This window comes from Gymnoscopelus braueri, assembly GCF_963280865.1.
Source record: "Gymnoscopelus braueri genome assembly, chromosome: 16".
Taxonomy (NCBI): Eukaryota; Metazoa; Chordata; class Actinopteri; order Myctophiformes; family Myctophidae; genus Gymnoscopelus; species Gymnoscopelus braueri.
Window position 1 is genome coordinate 24746869 of NC_137616.1, and position 12932 is coordinate 24759800.

The 12932-nt window shown below is 40.1% G+C and overlaps 4 protein-coding genes across 7 annotated transcripts in view; 1 reads left to right on the forward strand and 3 right to left on the reverse strand.

The window, feature by feature from the left end:
* Positions 1 to 417: 417 nt before the first annotated feature.
* Positions 418 to 1434, reverse strand: LOC308102898 (uncharacterized protein; the record flags this gene model as incomplete). Its single annotated transcript, XM_080452751.1, has 1 exon — positions 418 to 1434. One exon carries the CDS (start codon positions 1432 to 1434, stop codon positions 418 to 420), a length of 1017 nt encoding a protein of 338 aa, XP_080308877.1.
* A 1007-nt stretch (positions 1435 to 2441) lies between these two features.
* LOC308102899 (uncharacterized protein) lies at positions 2442 to 3434 on the reverse strand (the record flags this gene model as incomplete). The annotated part of the gene is made up of 1 exon (XM_080452752.1): positions 2442 to 3434. The coding sequence occupies one exon, from the start codon at positions 3432 to 3434 to the stop codon at positions 2442 to 2444; it is 993 nt and encodes a 330-aa protein (XP_080308878.1).
* Positions 3435 to 9713: 6279 nt separating this feature from the next.
* On the forward strand, positions 9714 to 10974 carry LOC308102900 (solute carrier family 66 member 3-like). The gene is made up of 2 exons (XM_080452753.1): positions 9714 to 10067; positions 10687 to 10974. Exons 1-2 carry the CDS (start codon positions 9899 to 9901, stop codon positions 10827 to 10829), a joined length of 312 nt encoding a protein of 103 aa, XP_080308879.1. The 5' UTR covers positions 9714 to 9898; the 3' UTR covers positions 10830 to 10974.
* Positions 10975 to 11332: 358 nt separating this feature from the next.
* Positions 11333 to 12932, reverse strand: part of LOC308103548 (rho-associated protein kinase 2-like) — a 53074-nt gene continuing 51474 nt past the window's right edge. For 3 of the 4 annotated variants that reach the window (XM_080453569.1, XM_080453571.1, XM_080453568.1), the window contains 2 exons: positions 12418 to 12512; positions 11333 to 12045 (listed from right to left, as the gene is read on the reverse strand). In XM_080453569.1, coding sequence (XP_080309695.1) covers positions 12446 to 12512 — 67 coding nt within the window. In that variant the 3' untranslated portion in view covers positions 11333 to 12045; positions 12418 to 12445. The remainder of the gene's footprint in view (positions 12046 to 12417; positions 12513 to 12932) is intronic. The other variant, XM_080453570.1, reaches the window with a different exon arrangement.

The following is a 12932-nucleotide window of genomic DNA, read 5'->3' on the forward strand; positions in this document are numbered from 1 at the left end:
TCACATAAATCAGTGTTGCCTTGGTTGATTGCAGTTATACAGTATGCAAGACCATTTTACAATGAGAACCAGTCTATTCAGTTTCCTGCTTTGAACATTTAACCAGCATGGTACGCCACCCTGTGGACTGGTCGATATCCAAAAGAAGATAATGGTAAAGAGAGAAAAAATGACAAATGTACCTTTGAGATAACTTCTAATCACAACAATTCCAAACCCCAAAAGATAATCAGTGTGATAGCTTAATTTCACTTTTATTTGAAGTGCACTGCAACACTGGGGGTGCATAGCATCAATAATTCCTAATCTGATGTCATTTCACTGCAACACAGAAGGTAAATAAAACATAATGTGACGAGGAGGATGCCACCTGTCTTTTCTACTCTCTCATCAATTATTTTAAGCCCTGTTTCATTTTCAGAGACCTAGCTCACTCTTACTTAAAGACACCACCTGTCGGTTTTTAAGAACCTCAGGGCTGGCACATGTCACCTCCTCCAGAAAGAGCACATTCTGGGGATACATAGTAAGCCACCTCCAAAAGTACTCTGTCTTCATGTCACACACCCAAGGGTTAAATGATAAGGCGACCATACACAGGGAGCCCCTGTCCCCCTGGTGGATGGTATCCAGTAGTCCAGAAGGCAGGTGCTGCAGCTGGTTTTGATGGAGTAGCACGAGCTGAAGGCTATGAAGGTTTTGCAGAAGTGTTGGCGGAAGCTCGCGTAACTGATTCTCCTGCAGGAACAGTTTGTTCAGTTTGTGGGCGTTTGTGAACGTTGAGGCGCTCAGGATGCTTAATTTGTTGCCAGCGAGATTCAGAGTGTCTAAAAGAGGCAGACTCTTCAGTGCGTCTGGTTGCAGCACCTGTATGTTGTTGAAACCTAGGTCCAAACTCTCCAAATGGGGCATTTTCTGAAGCAAGAGCGAAGGGACGACCGTTAAACGGTTCCCTGATAAGTCCAGCCAGGTCAGGTTGCTGTTGTGAGAAAGCCAGTCAGCATCTGCTTTTTCAATCAGGTTGTTCTTCAGCACCAGGCTTTGGAGAGGAGCGTGACTAAAGACGTTTGGAGGAAGGGTAACCAGTTTGTTACCTGTGAGATCCAAGGTTCTCAGGTGAGGAACACCCCTCAGAAGATCAGAAGGAAGACTCTCCAGGTTAGTATGGTACAGTTGCAGGTCATTCAAAAAGGGCATAGCACTCAATTTACCGTTTGTAATTATACTGAGGTTGGTGGACTGGATGGACAAATGACTGATGTTAAGTGGTAATCCATCCAAGGAGAAATGTGTTAGGGAGCTTTGACTGCAAGCCACCTCAGCTTTCCGATTGGAAAAGGAACAGGAGCATAGATCCGGGCAAGAAAGAGTGCTTCTGTTTTGATAGTGGCAATCAGCCAGCATGCTGAGGGCCAGCAAAATCCACAAGTACATTCTTAAATCTAGAAATAGGCCTATAGAAAAAAGAAAAAGCAGAGTATCACTGCATTGCAAAGACAGGGTATAGAAGCACATTGTTTTTAAATTAACAAAGAAAATATACAAATATCACACACACACACACACACACACACACACACACACACACACACACACACACACACACACACACACACACACACACACACACACACACACACACACACACACACACACACACACACACACAGAAATGAGGGTAACCTCAGTGATTTCTGAGTTGAAATAAAGTTTTGAATTGAGTAATCTCGTTGCATTGTATAAAAAGAACATACATGCAGGATATAAACTCATTAGTTCTGTTCTAAGTATCATTCTACAGTAGTTTTGTCTTGGAATATATATGAGGAAAAAAAACACTTATGTTTTAGAATCGGTCAGATTATTTTAAATAGCTCAGCTCACCTGCGGGTCACAGTAGTGTTTCTTGTTACTTTGCACCTTGATTGTGACTTGTGTGCCTCCTTTTATACATTATCCCTGTGTGGTTTTGGTTACCACTGGAGAAATGTTGCATAATGATAAACAAAACCAAGCAAACACACCTGTTTGTCTATCAGTGAATGATTATATGACCATCTTTTTTTCTTCTTTTTTCCCTCTTTTTGTTTTTTACCACACACAAGTTCCAATATCATTAATACAAATATTTTGAGGAGGCAGTATGGTTTTTTAAAGGGTGATATGATATGAAAGTACTTGATTGTGTGCACAAACACATTAAATGTAGTACTTTTTACAAACATTTTACATGTTTGAACAATATTTATTTAATCACATCTACATAGTAGGAACACTTAAAACACTAAAAAAACAACAACACTTAAAACATGTTACAAATCACAATTATTGTATTGTATGTGATTAAACTCATTAAGCACTTAACAGGCAGCAAAAGAAGGAGGGCAGACTGACAAATTTTTTTCACCAAAGTATATAATTAAAGGAACAGTAAACTAAGACTAAGATTTGAGTTCACCCTCTTTCAGTGCCAATACTGAGCGTCCTTTTAGAGACAGAGGTTTAGCACAAATGATGTTCTGTGCTATGAAAGCCTTGGCCTTGTTCTTCTGAAGCCACCTCCAGAGGTACTCTGCCTTCCCATCACACAGCCAGGGGTTGATGGTCAGGTCCAGGCCTTCGTCGTGTAAGGAAGGCAGCTGGTCCAGCAGACCTGGGGGGATATGGGTCAGCTGGTTGTCGTCCAGACTCACGCCTTGGAGTTTAGTAAGCCCCTGCAAAATGGTCGCAGGGAGATTTTCCAACTGGTTCTCAGAGACAAAGAGATACGTTAGGTTACGGTTGTTGGTGAACATAGAGGGATCCAAGCTGGTCAGCTTGTTATTCTGCAGATTAAGTCTTTCGAGTTTGGTCAGGCTGTCCAGCGAATTAGGGGAGATCTTCTCCAGACGGTTGTGGGCGAGGTCTAGATTCTCCAGATGGGGCATTGTCTGAAGCAGGGCTGAAGGGACTGTAGTTAAACGATTCCCTGACAGGTCCAAAAAGGTCAGGTTACTGCTGTGAGAAAACCACTCTCCGTGCACTTTTCCGAGCAGATTGATTTTTAGCACCAGAGTCTGAAGGGGAGCGTGGCTGAAGACATTCGGAGGCAGATAGGCCAATTTGTTATCGGTGAGATCCAGGGTGTTCAGGCGAGGAACACCCCTGAGAAGATCAGAGGAAAGATTCTTCAAGTTGTTACTGTATAGGTGTAGACCTTCCAGGAGGGGTATGGCATTGAGGTCTTCCTCTGTGATAGAGGTGATGTTTGTGTATTGTATTGTCAGGAGAGTTGTGTTCTCCGGGAGACCCTCTGATGGGAATTGCGTGAGGGGAACCTCATTACAGACCACCTCAGCTCTTCTGGGGTAGCATTTGCAAAGTGTTGGACAAGACATGGTGCCATGGCAACAGCATGCCAAGCACAATAGAGCGAGGGTGAACCAGAATGTCATTGCTAAGAAACAAAAGAAAATTGAAATATTAGATTTGACTGTAAAATATGCCATTGTACAATCTACATTCATGCAAAAAATGATCGACAAGAAATAAGACAAAAGTTGTTGACTGATAATATTTTCAGCTCATGCAGAGTCAATGAAGTGGGTAATAAAATGCAACTTACTGTTGTTTTGAAGGTAGAAACTGAATGAGTCGGTCAAAAATGAATCCTTATATTCGATCCCTGTAGTCCTGACTGACAAATGTTTTGTCCTTTTGGGAGCAGGTTTCCTCTGATGTAGTAACTGTTTAGTGAGTAAACAAAGACGAGTCATCACACAGTCAAGGACAACCAGTTCCAGAACACTTATGCCACTGTCCTGCAGGGAAAGTCCATCATTTGGTAATCTATGTTTGTTGTGATGCTAAGATATGATGCTATGCAATACTGTAATACTGTCGCTTCTGAAAGGGGTGGAAGTGTAGACTTTTGAAGTTTCATGAATGTCTAATGTTACTTGGTTTACTAGCTGATGATAAGCTATGTGTTTACCTTGCTTTGTACTTTGGATTCACTTTTTATTTTTTACATAATGAGGGAAATAAGGGGCAGAGAGAGAGAGAGAGAGAGAGACCAATAACTGAATCAGTAGGGTAATTGAATTGTTTCGATATGGGCATTAAAAGTTTATGACGAGCTGAGAAGTTTGAACTTTATGTCTGTTTTTTGTAAAACTGTGATTAGTTGTCATGCATGATGTGGCCTTTATCGGTAGAGCAAATATTTTCCCCACAGAGTCTATGAAATCCTACTCAAATCCTGTAATAAACATTTGACAAGAGATCAAAATCCAATCTGAAATTACGCATCGATCAAGGACAGAACAAGCCAAGGGGTACATGCAATTAGGATGAGATATCTTATGATGATAAAAGCCTGGTTTGCCTACTGTTAAATGATTCACTGACACCAGTCAGTCTCTGTGCTTTGTATAAGATCTTTATGGCATGGCATCCTCCACGTATTCGTATCTCTGGCCCCACACTACCTTTTTATATTATCATGAATTGTATATATCGTAATATTTTATAATCTGTATCATTGTTTGTCCAGTTGTTTGGGTATTGAATCTTTATGGACCACAATGGAAACAAGCCTTTGGCTTTTTTGTGTCTCATCCATTTGGCAGTTTTTAACTCGATGCACTGCTGTACTTTAAAAATCAATAAAATATTCAATCAATCAATATCTGGGGCTAATCTCACAAACCACTGAACAGAACAGCAACATATTTTCATGCACACTGCCAACGTAGTACCTCTGCAAATTAATTTTCATGTATGTTTGATATTTTTAAATATTAATTTAACTTTAATTTTTATGATGGAGGTCAACATCAGATCAGCTCAGATCAGGCTGAAACCATGCCCACACATGGAGTCATACATCATAGATACATCATAGATAACTGACGTAAAAGTTTGGCCACATGAAGTCTGAGATCCATATGAAGCCACAACGTTAAGACCTCCTCCTGGTCTACCTACCTTTCTGAGGCCCCCAAACACCTAAACAAAATATTTCTGCATGAAACACAAAATGACGGGAGGCACGGTGGCGCAGTCGGTAGCGCTGTAGCCTCACAGCTAGAAGGTCCTGGGTTCGATTCCTGCCGGGGACGCTGTGGGCGCTGGGGGCGTGTCTTCTCCTCCGCGTCATCAGCGCCCATACCCTAGGTGGGGTTGGCGAAAGGGCCTACTCTGTGTGGAGTTTGCATGTTCTCCCCGTGTCTCCTAGGGTAGTTAATACCCTCACAAAAACATGTAGTAATCCTGGTCGCTATACCGCCTCCCCCATGACAGCCGGGGCGCCTGATGGAGGGGAAGGGAACTGGTTGGAATAACGTGTTCCTTCCACGCGCTACGTCCAACCAGGGAAACTCCCCCCTGTCAGGTGACAAGAAGGTCAGTTGGCTCTCATGCCTGAAGGAAGCATGAGCTCGGCCCTGGCCTCCCTACTGTGGGGGACTGGTGTAGTGCTGGTGTAGGGCTGGTGTAGCGCCCAGGATCACTTAGGAAATTGGCACCGGGTGAAAAATATGGGTTACAAAAATCGCGGGATAAAAAATTTAGTAAAAAGAAACACAAAATGACTTGATTGTTCAAGTGCAACTGAAGCATCTTAATGCACCTACACATAAAGACAATGCTCAAATGTCAGTTATGATATTACAAAGAAAAAAAAGCTAATTGCATTTTACCGTCAAAGAATGCATCGCTGCAACTGGAAAGCATAACTGTAACGAAACGAAACAAATCTGTCAGCAGAGGGCACATTCTACAATTTACAATTTACAATTATAATTTAGGCATTTAGCAGAAATGCCTAATCCAGAGGGATTTACAGTAAGCAAGGAAAACATCAGGTAATACATCAAATGTATAGCAATGGTAATCTCGGATCATAGGTAAACCAAGAACCTATCATCAGTCTAAACAGTATAATGTCAAAAAAAATCTATAATCTGTACATTGAAACTATACACACTATAGGATGCCAGGTCTACAAATGAAACAGTCTGCCCCCTGCGGATGGCAGTGTTGAGTTCCTTTGGGTCTAAGCATAGATGCAGCTTGCCACTGACACCATGCAATATTACTGTAAGATAATATTCAGAGAGACCGGTCCTTGTGTTATCAGTCAGCCATCTTTATTTTAGAACTACCTGCGTCAACACAGGGGGCAGCCTTATCTCCTATATCACAACACCTGGCATCTGTCGACATAACATGCTGTCTAAATTACATTACAAGCCAAGTTCTCAATTCAAGAGTTAATATGTCACATGTCCACCTGCATGACAACTGCTGCACTGTCTGCACATCCACCTCAGTGCCTCATCCCTGCAAAGGTGACATTTAACTGAAGTAAATGTCTCCACAAGTGAACTTCTAACACAAGTGAATTGAATGGCCTGGTGGTACAGTTGTGATAATTACCATGTAGCCTAGTATACTGCTGTCACATGGCCTCCATGTCAAGGGCACCAGAGCAACCATAGTAAAGAAGTACTGTGTGCATTATATGATATACTGCAGACTAGGAATAACATGTAGTATAGTACACACAAGACTACTACAAGTATTCGATTCCAATCATGTGATGTGTGATGGTTAGTTCCACAATGACCACAATGGAAACAAGTCCCCAGGACTTTCTCGTGTTATCCTTTTAGCCTTATGTCTGACTGTACCTTGTGCCGTTTACATTTCTGACTAATAAAGTATTAAATCAAATCAATAGTTGTGGTCGAAAGGGGATATTCTACCATGAGGGTTATCGCTGTTGTATCTGTAGCCTATGTATGTAGACCTGTCATACTGCTTATGGTGACCTGAGATAAAGACAGTATCCTAGCCTATTCTTGGTGGATCTTTACTACTTGTGACAACTAAGAAATATGATAAGGCTAATGTGCTCAATTACTATCTTACCTGTTGTGTGCAGACACTGAGATGAGTTTGTTCCCAAGAACTTTAGAAAATAGTTTCCAAGTGAAGACCGGGTCTATATACAGTACACTCTGGTAATAGCCTACAGTGGGTTGTTATATATTCTACATTCACAACATACTGGGCCTAACTAGGACAAACAGTATGCTACAAAATATTATGTAGAATAGATTAGGCTATTTAAGTGAAATATGATTCATGGGCCATTACCTTTAGGTATGGTGAGTGCCAATTCGCTTCAGGCCATCTTAAAAGATTTATTGCACCCACTCACTTTCCATGCTTTCCAAGAGAGGAGAGGCTTTAAAAACAAACTACCAACTGCTAATCATTTTAATATGTAGAGAACTAGGCCTAAATTATTTTCTATACAAAATGGTGTTGACTGAAAATAATTTCCAGATGCAATTTCCTTATGCCAGACGGTCAGTGTCTCACTTTCTCCTAGGCTTACCCCCCTAGAATCTTTAGTTCTCATGTTTCTGGGGATTCCTGTCGCCTGTCAGGAGTCTGACTGTATGCCTGAGTCCATTCCGGAACAAAGCTGTCGCTAGCTCGTCAAGGGGACTCTTCTCCTCAAGGAGCTTTCCCATATTTTAAAAACAATGGATGGACTGAGTCTTTTTTTAAGCTTTGCTAATTATAGCACATTTTTTATTTGTTTGGTTAACAAACTCCCACAGATACTTATTCTGACAAAAGCGAAGTCGTCCAAGGGTCTCAGCTTGAGGGGCTTACTGCTGGAGCTGGCAGGGTAAGGGAGACCAGATAAATGCATCTTCTTCTCAGATATCAATGCTGAATAGGATGATGCATCTAATTGTTTTTTGAAAATACTTGTTATACTTGAAAATAATAGGCAACGATTAGCTACTTTTTTACTATTTAAAAAATATAATACTAACAGGTGTCATGCAATTAGTGTTGCAAATGGCTGGCCTTAATCCATCCAACAGCTGTAATGGTACCTCAAAGAATTTCAGTAACCTTTCATTGTTTCCTCTGTGAGTTGATTCAACCCGTTATTGCCTTTAAATCAAGGCTTAAACTTACCAATGAGTGCATTTACTTAAATGTAAAAATAACACATTTTATTATTGTCTATACATGATTGTTTTGTTTTTATTGTCAGGTTGTTTACATGATTTTGGGATGACATGGTAGATATTTGACTCTATACAGCAGTAGATGTACATTAAAAAAAACATGGGTAGGACAAGTCAAAATATGAATTCTATACTGCTCTCAGTATAGCCCAGCAGCTGTGGGGCCCTGTTACTCTGACATTTCCATATGCTGGTGCAGTAAAGGTCAGCTGGAAACGTACTGTATACTATAGACTGTCTGAGTGGTGAAGTGGCAGGAGAGATGAAGAGTGATTAGAGAGTATAGGCTTCAGATGACGGCATTGTGCAACTGTATGTACAGTACCAGCCTGTTAGAGATGAAAACATGCTGCATGTACTGTACTGGATCCGAATTGCCCCCTCTGAGTCTGGAATGTATACTGCCTGGAAATAATAAGCATAAGGTAATCCATAAGAAATCATTCTCATAAAGAACAGATGGTCACAACATTCAAGAGCATCACTGAATTGGTTGGTTGGGCATTGCAGTCAGGATGCCATATAAGCCCCTTTCAAAGTGACCATACAAGGATAACATCCCTGTTATTAATTTAACTCAGAAGATAGTTAAATCAGTGTTAAATTAACACTGTTTACTGTGTAATGTAACAAGAAATGTCAATTAACAAAAAAAGTCAAATAACAATGCTTCTACTCGAGTAGGATATTGTAATACTCATTCCACCCAGTTTAATTCTGTTGTCATTGCAGATATATAGTGTTTACTACCTATCAGCTGTACCATGGCTATCCACTCTCCTCATATGCGGAATTTCCAGCACTCATTTTGCAAGGTAGCCTACCATGAGCTCCACTATTTCTGTCAACCATGAGTTGTTCATGTCTGTATTATGTGCTTTCACATCTGAGCAATATCATATACTATAAATGTCAGTGTTCTTACACTAGCGCAAGTGTGCTAAATTAAACCTTGGCCTCTTCTATTTGTTTCAGACACCATACTGCTGTTTCTCATCCTCAACTACAATGGAAGTTTAAGAGCGGGCCTAATCTACAGTGTACTGTATCCTCTGATCTGTTTAACTACTTTCACCCTGGTGTCCCTATTTGGGGCATGTCTGTAGGCGTTTTCAAAGATTAAAAAAAGAATACTACTAGCAACTAGCTCATAACTCATTGCATCGATGTGTAAACAGCTGGTAAATTGGCTATTTTTGAATTACACTTGGTTCAAGTGGTTATTGACTACCGTACACACACCAACTATTGCGTTAACATTCTTTGGTTGTAACATTTACAGACTCTGCTGTTGTAGCCTTTAAATATTTCCTCCAGATTTGTAGCCGGATTGAAACTACTTACATTCCAGGAATGGATCATTGCTATGGCCATGGTAAGCTTTCTGAAGGACCCTCACCACCCAAATTAATTAATAATAATAATAAAAATAATAATAATGGGTGTTAAGGAATGTCAGTGTGAGAGGAGCAAATCAGGCTAAACAATATCACTGTATAAATGTTTTGCTCTTTTGTTTTGCCATTAAATGTCGGAATTCACAAGCTCAATCACTGACCTTGGGAGAAATAGGAAGAGAACATAAAATGGGATACCAAACAGATAATGTAACACAGTCCACTGGGGAAAACAACACTTCAAAATCCCATTAACCGCATAAATGGTTCTGTACTAATGCTTTACAGAACAAAGGGTCCGCTACATTACACATCTGCACTTTTATGGTAAATAAAAAAGGTGGATCAGCGGTGAAGAGGTCAGGGGTCAGTGATTAAATAAAACAAGAGAGATAGCATCAGCTTAAAAATATTGTCATACTGTAATACATACTGTAGGTCAAGCAGAGTTCAGGTAGGTGTATGCCGCAATACATTCCATACAGCATTGTCTTTTTCTGCCCCCATCAGAGCTTATGTACAGTCTTCAGTGCCAGCAGCAAGTTCATCCACCTGCAGTCTCTGTGGGAGTCCAAGGACTCATCTAACGTTAGCGCCCTCTCCTGGTCCATGTCTACTTACTCCTCACTAAGTAAGGTCTAATAATTATATGATGTTGAACTTGTACGCATTTGTAAGTATTTGTTTTTTAACACAAAATGCTACTGTATATATACGTATACTGTATATGTACGTACACAAGATTTCAGATTTCAAAACAGCATATGATTCAGTTTCAACATCTTTTCTAAACAAGTCTTAAAACATGTTTTGCCACGCCAAATAACTTCATTACCATTCCATACAGAGTTTTAGCTTTGTAGGAATCACATTGTAGGAGTCATTGTTACCTCTGAATATCCCACTTTGGAATGAAACTTAATGTTGTTCTTCTGTGTTACAGCAAGGGTATTAACTACATTGTTGACAACAGATGACAAGCAGGGTCAGTATAATGGCTTGTTCTTCAAAAACACACAGATTGAAATTATGGTTTAAAAGGGGAAGAGTAATGATTTGTTATAAATGATATTTTTCTCTAGGTTGTTTCTGCTTAAATGACAAATACTTGCTCAATTTAGAATGAAAAAACAAACTGGGTACATTTCCAGGAATAAGTGTACCTTATTTGCCAACATGGCTGTAAGGTTCAGACAAATGCATTCATGTTGGATATGTTCACTGTCAATGTTGAAGCTCTAGGCTAGGGTAAAAACACAGAAATGAATTACCTTGTATGTCTGGATCTTTGTGTCCTCCAGTGCTCCTGCGGACCTGTCTCTTGACAGCGTTGAATTCCTGGGTGCTAGCTACCATACTGTGCTACAGACGTGCAGGCCGAAAACAAGAGTGACTGACAACATATAAACCCACTGACGTACCTATGTCCTGCACACTGATCTTCAATGTCTTTTCGCAGAAGTGGATCTGGCATATCCGACACACCTTCTACTAGCGGTCAAGATGTCAATTGCTCGTATCTTTTCTCCCCTCAATGATGTAAAAAATGCTTAAATGAGGAATACTTCTGTCAATGTTCAGACAGTGAGTGTAGAATCAGCAAATGCAAATGTCCTATTCAAAGTCGTTGGGTTAACATAAAATGTAAATTCAATTAGAACAGTCTTTAATTTGGTTTATAGAGTATACTGTATTTATTCGTATACATTAGTTATGGACTTATGGTAGATCTTTGCAGGACGTCCTCTAAATGTATGAAATTGAAAAACACATTGATTATTTTAGAGGCTCCCTATTTGTGTGGCTAACAGTCTAGCTAACATTATGAAGCATTATCACCAATAATTTCACAGAAAAACATTTATGGGTTTAATGTTACAAATATGAATCCATTCATTATTCTATGTCAGAGAAGCAACATTTATTTGTCAAGAATGGCAAAAGGGAAAGAAATATACAATTACACCATTCCTGTTCACATTATTATGTATCGGTTTGTTCTGTATCAACTGACACGTGGCGACAAAGAGCGTAGAGACTGCTTATAGTGTTAATACAGATTCCATTCCTTAAAACTGTCTTTTCATACATTTACAGGTAAGGAGTACATTATATGTGCAGTTATATTTTGAATCCATAAAAATAAAACTATCACATACTGTGAGAAAACCTCTGTTGCAATACACTGATCATCATCACTCATATATACAAACCTTCACACATATGCCTAACATTTTACAAAATCCAAATTGTAACTCGGACAATGAATCTGAGAAAATACTAGTAAAAATATTCATCCCTATGTAAGGATAATCATAAAATAAGGCATTTTTAAGCACCTACTGTATGTAGTGTTTGGTTCTTAATTTCTTCAACTGATGGTGGATGTCATGACATATATAAAAATAAAATACAACATCACTGTGCTTATATGCTCTTCGTGTTAAAGGCACAAGGAGATTTACAATCCCCAGGATGACATCCAGTTTCTGCAAAGGTTTCCCGTCCATGCTTGGCATGATGATGGCTAGATATGTCCCTGCACGAACCCCATACTGGTCAACGATCCACATATGTGAAAATGTACGTCTTTGACAAGCCAGGGTTAACTGTGAAGAGAGAAAGAATGAAAGAATGTGAATTTCTTGGAGGCGAGAAACAACACTGTCACACACCATGGCAGACCTTCAAATGTACGCCCACACCAAATCCACACAAATATGCTGTAAGGGAAGAAATAACAACCTACCCAGAAGTCACACAGTGCACAAATAAAAGCATGCCTAAAAAAAGCTGCTTGTTTTAAGAACAATATTGGTGACCTTGTATCACACAGTGCAAAAGATATCAAAACTGTTCCAAGATGTGCATGCCTACTGTAGATTTGAAATCACACAGTACTGTACATGCATCTGGCCACGTCAAGGCGCCCTATTAACTGCAAACGCACACATTTCCCAAAAGGCAGTGGGTGCAGTTACCCTTTCTCCCCGCCCCTCTTTCAATTCCTCAGAAGAAAATATCATCGTCATCTTCCATTGACCAACTCCAGTCTTTCAGGCCAAACGCAAGCAATCTGAAAAGGTATCAGGTTCACGAAGCGATAAAACTAGAATTCCTCACAACACTGTTGGCACAACACATGCCCACTATAGTTCAGTAGGAGGCAGTATAGAAGTATGATGTTCACGTGCCTATCAGGAGACAGTTTAAGATAATGGCGGAGTACTAATTGATTACATGATGTCATGTTATAACATGAGACATGGAAGGTTAGTGGTTAGAGTACGTCACAGCAGCACAGCGCACAGACAGACAGAGACAAACTCTGGTCCACTACTTACAGTCTCCCAGCAAGAGAGACATTAGATAGGTGAGGGTCAGAAGTGGGGAGATCAGGGGTCAGTGGAAGATGATGCGGAGCATGGGGCCAGTGCTGAAGGATGAGAGCCAGTTAAATTGTGGCTGAGCTACTGTATGAGAGCGCATACTTCAA

Coding starts and splice junctions, on each gene's coding strand:
- LOC308102900 (XM_080452753.1), top strand. CDS start 9,899: ATGCCGCAATACATTCCATACAGCATTGTCTTTTTCTGCCCCCATCAG. Junction 10,068..10,686: donor GTCTACTTACTCCTCACTAA/GTAAGGTCTAAT, acceptor CTAGGCTAGGGT/AAAAACACAGAAATGAATTA.